Here is a 16,090-nt window from a genome sequence, read left to right as displayed (position 1 = left end):
GGGCTGCTGCTGTTTCAAGATCTAGGACAATGAGAGACTGATTTGTGTGCCTGCAAGAGAGTGGAAAAGTATATATAACATGTTGTTCAGAAGAACGAGATCGGAGAATGAAATCGGCGCAGCTTGTTCCTTTTATCGGAGATCAGAAACGTGTTTCAAATTGAATTGGGGCAACTTTTCGTGCGGATTAAAGCTCCCAAAGTTGGGTTTCTGACTTGCATGTGCCGATAGCAAATATGTGCCATTGAAAGTTTGCTTCCAATGATTAATTTGAACGTTTGAACAACACGACAATAATGCAATTTTTTAAAATAATTTCTCTAATTAAAAATTTTCATATTGTCATTCATCTTGATTGAAAATTTAAAGTATTCAACCCTGAAGATGACACCATTCACAAAATATTATCATTCAGTCAGTTTAGCTTTTCATCTTCATGCTTCATGTGCCTATAGCGTTTGTAAGGGACAATAAAGCTTGCGGTTCCCATAGCCAAAAATAGTCACAATCAACTGTATCTGCGCATTTCATTTGGTCCACATGGTAATATAATAGTATAGCACCGCACGACCATTGAGTTGGCGTAGCTATGGCAACAGTCGGCTCCATCCTCCATTAACATAAATAAAATAGAGCATTAACCATTCTCCTCTTTGAGACCAGCGAGCTGCTGTGACCGAATTTGCGGAAAGATCTTTTCACGCTGCACAAATCTGTTCATTATTCATGGGCGGACGGGGAATTGCAGCCTCAGAGTTCTAGCTTGTTTGCGTTGGTGTCGACGACCGACGGCAGTTACAGCCAAATTCACGGTTAATTAGGCTTTCTTGTGAAAGCCTATTGTTGTTCACTGCACGCTTCCCTTTCTTTGTCAAAATCTAACTTGATTTCATATTCTCTGCTAAACTTTCATTAGATATTGAAAACAATTATAAAGTACTGGAAATATATCACTATTTCCACTCTTTGATATGTGGCCAAATGTGATTTTTAAAATAGCTTTAATATGTATGAAAAGTTCGGATTGTCAATTTATGACACAAAAAATCAAATATCATTGCAAGCTGCTTTTAAGAAATTACGTAAAAACTTCTCGCAATGAAGTAACCAGGGTCAGTAATTAAAAATAAATTACTCCACACTTTTACCCAACCGCTGTAAAAGGTCTTAAGAGCGTAGATTCCACGGGTCGTTTTTATGTTAGGAGAAGGACGTGGTGTCAAGTGTGTATTGTATCAATACAGCGAGCGTTAATATTCAGAACACAGAGGGCCAAGGTATCATCATTGCGAAGACGACTTTCTAGGCCCGCGGCGACCGCCTGCATTTCAAAGCTCACTATTTGACCACTGGCCATTCTGCCTGCGTGATTGAACTGTATACACTTTACTTTCAATGAAATTTACTCTCCTCACTTTCCAATTCTAGCACCGTGTGCAGAATGGCAACTCCCCACGGGATGTAGCTTTTGGAGTCAAAGAACGTATATAGTCGGAAGGAAATTGGAGACACTTGATATACGAAAAACAATAAATTCTCTTGAGCCTGCTGCAGGCAATAAAAAAACGACAGACGTTGGTACACAAGGAACAAAAATACATAGTACTGTGATTTATGAATGCAAATAATAATAAAAAGCGGCCGTTTTTCATTCGGCTTGAAACACAAATTCAATTTTTTTTCTTTCTATGGGCTTATGGAACTGTTGCGAAAGAATTTTTTTAATTCTACACGCAACGCCAGCTCAATTTCAACTTGCTGGAGAGGAACGATGCTGACGTTTAATTTAAACGGCGTATAATATATACGCGGGAAGCTGCTCCTGTTGAGAGTGACGAGGCTCAACTCGCTTAGCATTAACCTTTTGAGGAAAAGTTTACGTTTGCGTAAAGAGTTAGGAAAGGTTGCTAAACAGAGACGATTTCACACTACCGTTCAAAATTGAGAAATTTTCGATAGTTTTCGATGAAAACAATTGTTTCACAAAAATTAAATGCATTGCAAAGTTCAACTCAAATATTATTAATAGTGAACATAAATCCCGTTTTGGGCCAGTAGCACAATCGAGGCGAGCTCATAAACAAAACGCAAAGTGACACGAAGGGTAAATCCATAAGTTGATCATAAAATTTGATCTCTTTTAGTGATTTCCCGCGATTTCCTTAATCTCAATTTAGCATTTTCTAAATTTAACGTCTGCAGAAAATTAATTAAATTTATCGCTACGAGCCCGTTGGCTCGCATTGTTAAGGCACTCTCAGTAGTGTCAAAGCAATGGGAGGTATTTGAGCAGTTGGGAGATCTAATACTGGCTACCCAATGTCAGAGATGGCAAAAAGTGGTTAGTTTAGTGACTCGAATTGCTCAAATTGCTCAACGGGCTGGGAGGCGCACCGGCGCCGACTCGCTACTTGCTGGTTTGCACCTTTCCAGCATGCGTGATTTGGCTTCACGGGACAAATGTCTAGCGTTTCAATGCAGTCCTCGGTGCGGAGGCAAGTGGCCCTTGAGTGGGCTGGGTCCCTGTGCGGCCTGGTGCGCCCATGTTATCCGTTCGCGGTGTTATCGGGACCCGGGTTTCAGCATTTGTGCTAGTGCAGTGCGCGCCCTTCCCGGTCCTCCGGTCCTCGGACAGGGATAAAAAAAACAAAACAAAAAAAGAAAAAAGAAAAATAATACACTTTTCTGTTATTTATATTGACTTTCTTGCACTGATAATCTATATGGCCTCAGTTTTTGACAGTTAAGTTGCTCTTACAAGTTGAGATTCCAAATTTGTTTCACGAGTCAATCAACTTGTATGAAAACCTAGCCATAAAACCGGCGACCAAACTCCTTCACAAAAAGCAATGGGCAGATAATCAAAACTTTATTAACCGAGCTTCAGGTAAAAATCCCCGAATCGCTTAGAAGCGACGGGCGTGGAAAGGGACGCGCACGCAGTGAGCGGCTGAAATGTTAATTGCCACTTTTGCGTTCACCTCTGGCCCACGATGGATCTCCAAACATAACTGGGGTTACGTCAAGGTTGGTCTTCTTGATATTTGAACTCTACGGCGTCATTGCCTAACTTTCTTCCAAACGTTCTCAATTGACAGAGTAGGTATATGATAATCAATTTTAACTTCCTCTTTACATGCTTTAGAGGTGCCATATTTAAAACCGGACTTGCAGGTGAAAGTGGCTCCTAATTTGTGAATTACGCGTTTCCATGAGGCAGAGAAGTCAAAAGTCAACTAACGCGCTGTCGTTGGTTTTAAAATTGGGAAAAAGTGGAATTTTGGCGCCGGCGAAACATTCCTTGTTTGCATGTTGAGGCTCTCATATATCTGGTTTGGAGAAGAAAGAGAAATTGCTGTTTATATGGGATTTTAGACAGTTAGTTATAAAAAATATGCTGTCATTTTCAACATATTCAACAAACATGAAAATAGATAATTGTCTGTAAAAGTATACCTCTGCTACATAATTTGTTCGTGGCAAGGATTGTTTTTATCGCCGGCACTGCTTTATCTGTAGGGCAAGGAGGGACGAAGAGGACAAGGAACCCAGCCGAGCCGATAAATTAGCTTGCTTAGCAAGCAAACGAGTAGGGTGCAGCAAGTTAAGGGTTTCCGACGGCAACACATCGCTCCTTGGGGCACGTGTTGCATAAGATTTCTGTTTGCTGGATAGATGCTGCACCGCCAGAGGGGGATCTGATGATATTGGAAAACTTTTGAGTACACTGTCTTGCTAGCTTACATGGTTGCCCTTTTATTAAAACTGTCATGATTTACAATGAGCACGTAGCTTTATTGTGCAATAAATAAGTTTGAGTTCTGTTTTGCTTAAATTGAAGCCGTAAGAAGGTTGTTGTTGGTTTATTATTATTTGGAGGTTCTTATATTAAAAGTGGACGAGTGTAAAATGCAAGTTTTCTTCTGGAGTTGATGACTTTATCGCAAGAAGGATCGATAAAAGGTCAACTCTTCATTTCCCAGCCTTTTGCAAAATCCGTAATTACCTCAGCAGGCCGAAAGAAAGGCAAATTACAAACGATTTCACGCTCAGCCGGATCAAAGCCTTTGGCCAATTTCCTAGGGCGTAGGAACAAATCCGCGCGTTCTCCATTTCCCTCCCACGTCCGATCAGCATTCCCAGGCACGAGAATCGAAAGAAGGGTGAAACCCACCCCCTGCCTCCACTAGAGGGAAAATTAGCCTCTATAACGGGTGCAGCAGCGACTTCAAAGACTTTTTTTTGTGAACTCACGTGTGGTGCCTGGTGTCAGGAATGTCCCGGTTGCTCGGCAGACGGTCACTCTCAGCCTGGTTGAACTTGTTTCGGTGGTAAGGGTCCTCGCCTACGTGAAGGCGGCCCCGTTCCACGTATCCGCGCTCGTCAAAGTACTTCCAAGTCAGCCGATGATCGGTTGGAGGCGACACAGCCGTCGAGTGGGCCACCCCGGGGGACACGGCGGGCAGGGCGCGCCCCAGGGACTCGCTGCCCACGGCGACCAGGTTCGTCTCCTCGGCAGCGATCGCCGATGGTTCCTTCAATCGCAGCGCTCGATTTTCCTCTGGAGACTGCAACAGAAAAGGCAGCGTTCAATCGATTGCATTTCTACATATCTCCAACAAGAGGGCCAAAGAAAATCGTTTAAAAGGATAAGGGTCTTTTATCATCCTTTCCTCCATTTTTCCCCTAAAAAGGGGTTTAGAAAATATTATCAATTAACTGTTTCATGGTTCCAAAAATTTACCATTTTTTATTTCATAAACTAGTCTTTCCTTCATAGTTAAAAAACATTTTAATCAGTAATTGTGTCATGACACACAGCAAGTATCATACAACACCTTCATACAGAATATATTTTTTAGAATTCAAAAATTCGTATCAAATTTGCTAAGAATTCATTTGTTGAATTGGAAAGCACTTTAAAGCTGCAATAGGCAGATCCACAAGCAAAACTCTCACCGGATGTGCAAGTTCCCAAAAGGCTACCCAAATCTAATTCAAACTGGCAAGAATCATCAATTTCCTCTACAACCGAACGTCTTCTGACTGTCACGTCCGTTTCCATTCTGATCGCAAAGTTGCCATCCCGTTGGGATAGGCCCATAAAGTGGGCGAGTCTGGAAAGTGTGCGAGCAAATGCGGAGAAAGAGGAAAAACTTGCACTTCCAATATACTCTACAAGTTCGCCAAAATGTTATGTAGCAGGGGCATGTTTATTCTGCTCCCGTGCCCTCGGTGAGTCCGGGTGAGCTGGCTGCCAACTTTTTGCCTCAGCACCGACCCGCGCTCCCAGCACTGCGGACCAAGAAAAACCTTTTGGCAATTTTGCGGTCGCTTTACTTTTCGACTCTAAGCGCAAGCATCCACTAAGCAATGACGCAATCAGAAATTATGAAATAATTTGGTTCTAGCTGACAGTTGATCTAGACACAACATTTTCTGTTGAGCAAAGCAATGTTCATCTCCTTCAATATTACTTTCAAATTCCTTCACAAAAGAGCAAATTGCTTCGATAACAAGACCCGTGATGAAGCAATTTCAATGCGTCATTCATTGTAATCAATCAATGCTATCCAGCTGTGACAAATGCACAACTCGAATGCGAATTCTACGCCTGATTTGACAAGATCAAAGTCACTTTTCATCGTCCCCGCTTGATACTACAATTGAGTGATCCAATAAAGCATCTGCGACACGTGCTTTTGACATCGGCACCCCCGACGCGTAAAGCAGACAGCTTCAACGCTAATTAAGACGACGAAAGACAAAACTAGCAGTTCGATCGATCAGTTGTCACTTTCCATTGGCTGCAGAAAGCTGAGTATCTGCTGAGGCGAGATAAAGGCTATTGTTATAGTCCTATACGTCCCCTGAGATACACCGTTGGCGCGCACACATGTGCTGTTTTACGAAAGTTAGCAGCTCTCGACGGGCCTTTACTGTGTGAAACAGCTCGCGAAATTGCGGACCACGCAGCAATTAACTGTGTACTGAGGTGTGCGTATTACCAGTCAGCGTGACATAGCGCACAATCTCTAAATTGTGTTAAAACAAGCAACAAGTTACTTGAATCTGTTAAAGGTGTGAATTTGTCGCCTTCACTGTGTTTAAATAAAAATGTATTTTAACTAAAGGAAAATTTTTGATGAAAAAAAATTCACATATTGTATTCATTTCACTGAGGGCAGAAAATTAAATGAAACCCAATTCAACCCTCGAGCCAAACACTACCTTTTAGTGAAGCTCGTTCACCCGAAGTCAAATTAATTACCGACGGTCGCGTTCGCCTTTTTTTCTGGCGCTCACAAAAGTGTGCTCTGCGCCCGACTGGAAAAATATCTCGCCAGTGTCGGCAGAAATTAAACAAGGGGGACCATTATTTTCATCCCGCATGTGCTCCGATGGCTTGCACGTGGATCTGCTGGCAGCCAAGGGCGCAATTCCGCTCGAAAAACAGAGCCATCAGGGAAGCCAGGCCAAATTAATTGCCGCCAGTCTCGAGTGCAATATGGAGTGGAGCAACAGCCCCGCAGAGAAACCACACCCTTTGTGTAAACACCTGTATGATGGAGGACGGCAGGTGTATTAATTGCGCACCACCCACACCCAATGCAAAGATCGCAGTTAGGCGAAAGTTTGAATTATGCCACCACAGAATTATTAATTCTCTCAGGTGCAATTTGCATTTCCAGCGTTTTTGAGCATAATTTACCCTAGTTTCAAAAGGGCTTGTAATTAAAATGGCATGGAAAGTTTTATCGGTAACAAAACTTGGACAAAAATATTCCAATGCTTAATAATAAAAAAAATACAAGTTAACTATGATCAATTGTTGTTCCAGCGCAAATACATAAATACTCGGCGAGCAAACGTATTATATTCATGCAGTCGCCTCAGTGGTTTTGATTGCAAGACAGGCGATATTCAGGGGCAAATAAATCCCGGCTCACTCGGTGGAAGACGACGAGAAGCTCACCGTATAACCTAGTCTGCCCGTTTTATTCTTTTTTTGTTATGTGGTCGCATTTCTTGCCGCGCTTTTGAATTACCCAAGTCTCGTATAAAGCACAATGGGAAATGGACCGAGCAATCCGACCGCTCGTGGAAAATAAACGAGCAGCGCGAACGGAGACGAGAGGAAGAGTAGGGACGGCCTTTAACTCTGTCTCGTTGGATTCCTGACGCAGATTTTATGTCTCTGCGACCTTTTATTTGCTTGGCAATCACTGGAACAGGACTAATTGAATGATGCGATTCAGCGTGCGCACAGTATTCCGCTTTCTTTTTTCTTTTTCCGTTTTTCTCCAAGTCCAAGCAGTGCAATGAAAGGTTCGGCCAGGTGCTACGCAGCAGAGTAGCACAGGGCGAACAAGACTTTTTATTACTTTTGCCCGAGTTCGGCTATTTATTTCGCGCCACTCCACAAACGAAACCTAGCCCGCTTTATGGCGGGTCACTTATTTTACTGCGACAAAAACTCTTTTATGTCTTGTGTCACGCCTTAACTTTTTTCGCCTGAACCAATCAAAATTGCTTTACGAAAATGGAAGTGAGAATGAAAGAAAAAAATGCAGCTCTTTTACTATCATTTGTTTTAGACCTTGGCTCGGAAAAGATCAAAACTCTTTGCTCTTGCTTTTTTCATCGAAGCACATGTGAACTTATCACATCGTTTGTAAAGCTGATAAACGTGATTTAGCAAAATAATGTTTCTCTACGAAAACACATCAACCGCAAGAAAGCTCTAGCGCTAATATTCTTATGAGATTTTGGAATTCGTGAAAAATATTTAATAAATTGTTGAATTGTATAGTTTATTAAATTTGATTTACAACACGTTTTACCTGTTACTTTTAAGCTTTTTTAATCTACTGGATGAACAATGCTATTATCAAACATGCTTCACTGAAAGTAATGCTTGTGATTTGTACTAAAATTGGTGCAAAAATGTGTTCCTATGAAAAAAAAATACTTCAGCGAGTCTAGTCAAAGTTAATTAGCTCAAAACTTTGTAATTTTACTTGATTGTTACCGTACATTTCATCCACGCTCACGAAAGCGGTTCTCCAACCTTTTTACAACTCCGTCGTGAGATATGCTGACAGAAATGCCAACTTTTGATTCCCCAGTTCGCATGGTTGGTGGAAATTTTCACCAGAGCTATAGCGTGTAATTAAGTAGTACATTCGAATTGCGCACTGCTGTCGCTGTTTGCATATACATGCAATCGTGAAGATATATAAATTCGGCGGTGGCCCCGGAGTTATTAATTGTCTGTGGCCACAGTGGCTTCGTGTTCTGCTTCCTGCCGTGATTTAACTTGGCTGGCACCCTCCAGTCGTTTCCGACCTGCTCTTGGGCCAGCGAGCGGAGACCGACTCGCGTTGCATGCAAAAGATTCAGCTGCACACACGACCGAGATAAATTAGAATTTATACTACCTCCATTGGCTCTACGGCGGGCGCGCTCCTGGATTACACCGGCACATCATTTCGCTGTTGGTTGTTGAATGAGAGCGCAAAGTCAGTCCAGCACAGGAGAGAGTGCATGAACATGACCGCCAGTTTATTAATGCCGGGTGCGGTGCAAAGTTGTAAACTTGTTTCAATTAGGCCTTGGCAATGTTTACTTTGGTCCTGTTTCAGCACTTTTGGTTTTCTTTGCAAACATAAACTTCGTGGTGAGAGGGAAATAGTGCGAGAGACTCTTGTTTTGAGAATAAACAACTATCTTTGTTCAGCTTGCGCCAAATTAAAGTGCCCATGGCCCACTAGCCAAACTGAGGAGCTTCAAATTTCCAATTAAATGATTCTTATTCAACAAATTTCAAGTGTTCTGACGATATTTTATAAATGACTCTTTATGTTGTTGAATTGGCGTTTTGATGTGCAGTACTGTTAATTTAATTTTGTAATTTTTTTCTTCTCATGCCGTGCCGCAAGACTGATTGTGAGTGAAAATTAACGCCGAGTTCATATTGGATTGGGTGAGTGCGGAAAACAACAATGGAATGCAGCAGGCTGACGAAGCGTCCGTTATTGATTGCAGCAAGTCTGCGGCGACGGCAGTGGCAAAGCAGAGGAGACTCGAGTCGGCGGCGGCGGCACCAGCCATGCAGCGAAGAGAAAGAGCAGCCGCCGCGATGTAGATGTTGTTGGCACTGAACGCATTCGAATATTATCATGAGCCACCCTCATAACACCCGCCCAGCAAGCAACCCTCGTCGCAGCTTCCTTCAGCCCTCATGTGCGATAAGCGCGAAGAGCCAACCACGCGCCGATTTTCCGCCAGTCGAGTCCTCTCTGTGTGCGTGCGTGCAAAGTAGTTTCTTGTCACCATCAGTTTATCTCGTTCTCAGCGTGTGTCTGCCCGGTTGCCTGCCTTTTGGCCTAAAGGAGCAGCACCCTTGTGCCACGTCTCTCGCTTTCGACTTTATTGTGTCTCCTTTGAGGTTTCCGCCAATGATTGGATTATGAACATGAACTGCAGATTGAGTTTCGGCGGCTTGCCATGCTTAATTGATTCTAATGGGATTCCCAGCGACAAGAATCAGCCAAGACGAAGCTGCTAATTAGAAGATATTGTTGAATTTGCGTTTTCATGTGCAGTGCTGTATTTAAGGTCGTGTCACTTTCTTTTTCAGTTCAAGGCATTCCGAAGAAACTTAATTTCAGTCACAAAGTACATATGTATTCAACGATTGAATAAAAGCTTTCGAGGGAGTAGAAGACACGGATTTGTCGATGCGGCATTTTTACCTTTGGCAAGAATGCAAGCAAGTACTTTTAATGAAAAAAAACTACTCCCCTGCGAGTCTCATTCATTTCAATGGCTATGAAAAGCCGGCCTTGCAGCAGATCACATCTTTTCAATCAGCGAAACTTCCCAGAGCAGTAAACCTCTTAAGATTCTCAGAATTGAATAAAAAAACGCACTCCAGCTAGCAGCAAAAAGAGTTAACTAGAGCAAGTTCATTGAATTGCTTTCTTGGTTGGGGAATTCAATTCCAAACTTCTGTCTCCCGCACATTGATCCTCCTCAGCCTTGGCTCCAGGGTATTATGATGAAATTCCATCCCATAAACCAGTTAATTAAAAACATCACCCTTACGTCTCGTCAACCGCGAGTCAGCAAAATGCAGTTTGTGTCGCGAGCAGTGTTTAGACGCTAATTAGCGTGAATGGCACCCGGCAGAGAGACAGAGCATCAAATGTGCCATATGGTGCACCAGCGTGCTTGCCATTTATGTTGTGTTTATGTGCATGTAGCGTACAGACATTACGGCCCGACGAATACTATTCGATGCTAATTCAGCCAAATGTGTTACGCCGAATGCATTAATACCAATCAGGCACCTTCGCGCGCCCCACAAATTTACACAGGGACTTGGGAGGTGCAATTAAATTTACATGCGGCTCATTTGCATCTGCAAGATAGTCTTGTTTCGCAGGTGATAAAGCAGCTGCATTTTAAACAGCAAAGAGCACGGAATGAACAAATATTAAAAAAACCGTTGTGTATTAGAAAATGAATTTTTTTAATAAAAAGGTAAATTTGTTTAGAAGGGAAAAACAAGTCAGGAGACCATCGAGCCCATATAATTTTCACTACTTAAGCTACATTTTTTCGTACATGAAAAATTGCGTTCTTAAATTATATGTGACTATTTTGAAACTAAAACAAACCCAACTTAATTGCAAAAAAATTTTGACTCCCTGCGGTAGCATTTTTACTTGGCTTTCTTGACTGAGTAAAATTTTTATAACGGTAAATTGCTCCTGTTTTACTCTCACAGAAACATGCACATTTTTGGAGAATTTTTGTCACCTAATTAGTATTCCAAGAGGTTAAATCGTATTTAAGAAGGACACGAGGCGAAAGCAAGAGAGTCAAATTAAATTAGAAGCTTGCTGCGGGGGCAAAAACACAGGCCTTTCATTTTCCGTTTCACCGTGTCCGTCAGCTCTAAGCTCTAATTATTCGCCAGAGCCCAGCAGTCGCAAATATGTATACATATAAATTCTTGATGTGTCACGGGTCCGTAATTACAGCACCCTTGCTTCTTTTTGCTCAAGCTGACCGTGCTGTTGGTTTTGATGTGGCATGTTAGGGGTTCTTTCGTCGGGGCAGTGCAAAGTAATATCATGTGCCTAGTTCTCCTTCAGCCGACGACGCAATGCAGGCGAGCCGTAATAAACAGTCGGACCGTGTGCACACACGAGAAGGCAGTTTTTATAGAGTAGAGGAATGGAGCTCCTTACAATTAGTCGTCTCAACAATTGTTTGAGCTCTGAAAGATATTTATGAAAACTTTTTGACGGTTATTTTTTGGCAAAGAAGGCGAGCTGTTAGCAAATTGTTTTACATGCAGTCAAAAAATATGAAGCTTTTGATAAATTTAGAGGCCAAGAAAACATCCATTGGAAGGAAAGAATGGGTAATAAATATAAACTATTGACCAGTAAAGATTTATGAGCACCATCAAACATTTAAGAGAGCATCATTTGCTCGCTCTAAGCAGCGTCTTAAAACCATCCCTGTTGGTATTTGTATTTGCAAGTGTGAAACATCGCGCACGAAGCTCCCAAACAACTGGCTATTGTTTACGGGAGCAAGAAAAACGAATCATTAGTGTCAAAAAAGCGAGGAATCGAAGATTCGCTTTCACTCAGAGCAGTGAAATCACGAATATTGCGCTCGCCAGTTGATCCGCTCCAAGAATGTTTTAATAAGGCTCGCTCGATGAGTCGATATTCCATTCCAACGACGCTGTCGGCGATCGTTCTCCATTGCCGCGGGCCGCGGCTCTAATTAAAGGAACCTCAGGCACCGACACGCATGGGCGCAGAAATTAAATCTGATAAGAGGAATATATTATGTGAAAACGATTCCTTTATTTGCGAGAGAAATCTTATTATTGATCGTAGAACCTTTATCAAAATTTATATCTTTTAACTGCATTTAGGATTTCAAATAATAAAGAAAATTCAGATTATTGACCACTTAAGATTTATCCTGACGAGAAAAATTAGTTTAAAAAGAGACGAGAACAACGCTTTTAAACTAGAGCGAGGGTCTGCTCAAACAAAATAATACCAAATCTGCAATATTGATGAGTGAGTTTAACTATTCTTCTTTCGATATACGTCAAAACTAATATTAGTTTAACCATAACATGTTGCTAGCTGTAAATGCTTATATATTCTTTCACCAAATCTTCACAGATAATCTTATATCAGCCAGATGTATTTGACCCGAGAGCTAAGTCGCAATCTGCTGTCTCTCAACTTTCAAAGTGGCTCGTTTCAACTCCAGGGCAAATCCGATTTCAGTTACATAGAGTGTCGCCCTCACGTGCAATTAGCGACCTACATCATAGACTTACTTAATAGTCTCTTGAGGAGGCTCGTTTGTGACTGACTATGAAATAAACACATCACGTAACAAGCGGAAATTGCTCGTCTTGGTGACTCTTCCAGCTAATGACTGATAGATGCTGAAAACGCGGTAATTCGCACTCCTTGTTGTGTGACGACCGGCAGCAAGCTCGTTGGCGCAATGAAAAACGCGAAAGTTGGAAGATGATTTCATAATTGACAGCAGCCAAATGAGATGCTCCGCTCATCTCTCACAACCGTGGCGTAAATCCGGCCGGAATAAATCACTCGCGCGAGCTGTCTCGCCTTAAGAGCTTTATCTGGAATCTGCACGTTGGCGAGCTAGGTAATTTTATTACCTCAAAGATCCCCTTTATGGCACAATATATAATTCCGCGGCATAGAATAAGTGAAACGGGCCAGCGTTCAGTGTTTTTTCTCTCTCCTCGTCTGCCCCTTCACCACCGGAACGCGGCGCTTTTCGCGAATGATGTATGGGGTAATGAAGGTGCCTGCCAGCCGTAATAAATAATCAGCGGCAAGGTGTTTCAGTGTTGCCGAAATATTTTAATGGAGCACATGCAGCCCCTAATGCGTTGTACGCGCTGGCATGAGAGTAATTCATCATCCTACCGCCTCTCCTTCACGCAGAGGGATTCGTCCGAAAACCTGCAGTCTAAGCCCCTTGTTAAAAAACAGCCGTCTTCTGAAAATCAGAGAAATGGTATTTTTGTTCCATCTTTTCTCATTATTACTACAGTAAATAAATAAATGTTTAGCAAAATTGAATGATATCCCAAAATTAGCAGAAAATATTATATTGCTGTCAAAAGAATTAAATGCAGCTTACTCGGTGTGTAGCGAGCTGTTTATTTTTTCAGATTTCTACCGAAAGGTCCTATATACTAGTTCTGACAATTGGTTGCAGCACTAATTCATGAGCTTCTTTCCTGTCTGGGGGCTTAGGATAACCAGTAGCCGAAACTAGTAGAGCAGGACCTTTCTCTAGAAATATGGAAAAAAATTTGCTCTTTTTATCCCTGTCTGAGGACCGGGAAGGGCGCGCACTGCACTAGCACGAATGCTGAAACCCGGGTCCCAATAAAACCGCGAACGGATAACATGGGCGCACCAGGCCGCACAGGGTCCCAGCCCACTGAAGGGCCACTATTTAATTCTTGTAACAGTTATGACAATCTCGCGCGCTTCTGCCTTCATTGGCATCTATCAAGAAAATACTATATATGTTAATTATGATTGAAAAATCTTTATTTTTCTTCTTAATCTTAAATAGAAGTGTTTTCGAGTTAACATAGAAAAATCATATATGTGGAGCAAAATATTGCACCAATGAATATTCTTAACCTTGCAATTATTATAATAATGAAATTTGTCTGTTTTGGGGTAAAATACTGACAAATTATATTCATTCAAATCAGTAGTAAATAGTCATGCATAGCGTTAGTATGGAAAATACATTGTGAATCCTCTTTCCTCGAACAAAGCAACTCCTCGTTGACTCAAAAGCGTCGACCAACAATCAAGAGACCTTATCTGGCAGTTTACGCGGATAAAATGCGGACGGCAGAAAGCACGCACAGAAGGGTGTCATTATAATCTCATTTGCAGCCCTGGTCGTATACTAAGAACAAACTGGGCAGGAGTGCCGATGGGAAGGGTGGTGACGGGTTTTTGCGACTCGCATACCCTTCGGCCTCAGTGACAAACACTCGGCTATAGTCCTTTAGTTTAGCTCTATAGTCTCTTTTTCTTTGATCTATAGTCTGATGAGTTCGTGCTAGGAAACTTTGTTGCCACAATCTGGACCTCTTTTAACAACGTTCTCGTCGACTTTAATCAAAATGCGACTGAAAAGGCGCTGGTTGGTCGTGCTTTAGTGTATAACACGTTTGATTGAGTTGTACTCAGAAACTCGCCAACTGTAGGGTAAATCTTTACGTTCAAGCCTCTCTCCAGCCAGCCTCCCAACACTCGGAAGAAACCAAACTTACGAGAGGATTATTTCATTCTCCTTATTCTCCAACTTTGTTGGAATGGAGGAACGCAAAGTTTGAACTTATAGTTAATAGTGCTTAATAACCTCTTAGCTCTCTATAAAATAATCAATTTGAAACACAACACTTGATTCGTTCCAATCTAAAGTGGAATCATTCCTCATTTTTTTTTAATCTATAAATGAGAAAACTTCAATAAGAATGTCATTAAAAATAATTGGTTTGTTTACGAGCCAAGATCAATGTTCACAGAACGAAAATCCCCATGACGGTTCGTGTCTCTTTCTTTTAAGGGCGAAATTTCTATTTTCACAGAAAAACAACGTCTTTTCCCTTGATCCCTTGCCAAAAACGAAATAATAAGACGAACACAAATCTCTTTCTGAGGTTTTTTCCAGCCCACGCTCACTGTATATACAGAGCAAAATCGATTGACTTTTCTTTTTTCCCCATTTTGCCGCATCCGGCGGCGACTTTTCTTTTCGCACGCACTCTTCTCCCTCGAAATCAATTGCCTTCAGGACTTTTAAAGATCCTTTCCGTGCAACAATAAATCGCCGGCGGGAAGGAATGAGCAGACAAGAGGTAAATTTACTCTTCCCAACCTTTCCCGAGGTGACATTATTATTTCGCGAGGATCAATCCTTTTCAACCCAAATGCGATTAAAACTCCTCACGCCGAAATAACACTGCAAAAATAACAGGTCTCCCTCCTCCGCACGCAAGAACCAATTTGTGTCTGAGCCAAAAGAACGTAGCGAAAGTATAAACATTACGTTCTTATAAGGCTCTACGGCTCTGCGACTCTCACCGCTCGCTTCAATTTTGTGTCCCACGATTAAAATGGATAATCTGCTCTCGAGTGTTATGACACGCGCGCGTTGAGAAAATCGACATCACTCGAATCGAAACTCGGCCGTGAGCATCAAAACGCGGTGATGCTCCAGCAAGCAGCAGACGAGTTTTCACTTTCAAATAATAATTGCTGGCTTGCGAAAACGCTAATAAAAGAGAACATCAGGCTGCATTATTAAGCGGCAAGTTTGGATATTTGCACTCGTATGAAAATTTTAATTTTTCTTTCACTCTTTTTGAAAACAAAACTTATGAAGTAATCAAATTAAAACATGGATCTGATACAAAATAAAGCATAAACATCACAGTGCTTATACATATGAATAGCTGCTTATCACTTATCACAACAACATCACATTAAAATTAAAAGGAAAATTGAAAAAAAGGATAAAGATTAAAGGATATCACTATGTTTTGATATGAGAGGCTCTTGAGGGATTGTAAATGAAAAAAGAAATAAGCAACGGAAACTCCTCATTGTACATATTTAAAAAAGGTTGTGTTTGATTTTTTTTTGCACAATCAAGGAATGTCTGGTGTTTAATTTTACTTCTATAATAGCATGCGCATAAACAACTAGAAAACTCTCCCTTCTCTATTGCTTACAACGAATACTGTGAAATCATGAAATCCAATCAAAAGACATCTTATTGAAAAATGCGCACTAAAAACAAAATGAACCATAGATATGATAATTTTTTACCGAGGAAAAATGGTTTCTCGTGTCTTAGCAAACTCCACAGAAACAACTTTGAAGCCTCAAACAAACACAGTGGCTGTGAAGGAGAACTCATGAATGTTTCACATAACGTGACTTTTGCACAAAACAAAGGCCCAGAGTCA

General features: G+C 41.5%; 1 protein-coding gene across 1 annotated transcript in view; it reads right to left on the bottom strand.

Moving 5' to 3' along the window:
• The window catches only part of Pgant2 (polypeptide N-acetylgalactosaminyltransferase 2), a 54,999-nt gene that overhangs the window by 25,356 nt on the left and 13,553 nt on the right, over positions 1-16,090 (bottom strand). Inside the window, exon 2 of the mRNA XM_065486524.1 lies at positions 4,255-4,568. Coding sequence (XP_065342596.1) covers positions 4,255-4,568 — 314 coding nt within the window. The remainder of the gene's footprint in view (positions 1-4,254; positions 4,569-16,090) is intronic.

The sequence above is a fragment of the Cloeon dipterum genome, chromosome 3 (assembly GCF_949628265.1).
Source record: "Cloeon dipterum chromosome 3, ieCloDipt1.1, whole genome shotgun sequence".
NCBI classification, from domain to species: domain Eukaryota; kingdom Metazoa; phylum Arthropoda; class Insecta; order Ephemeroptera; family Baetidae; genus Cloeon; species Cloeon dipterum.
The sequence above is the reverse complement of the archived record's forward strand: the minus strand, read 5'-3'. Positions and strand labels throughout refer to the sequence as shown.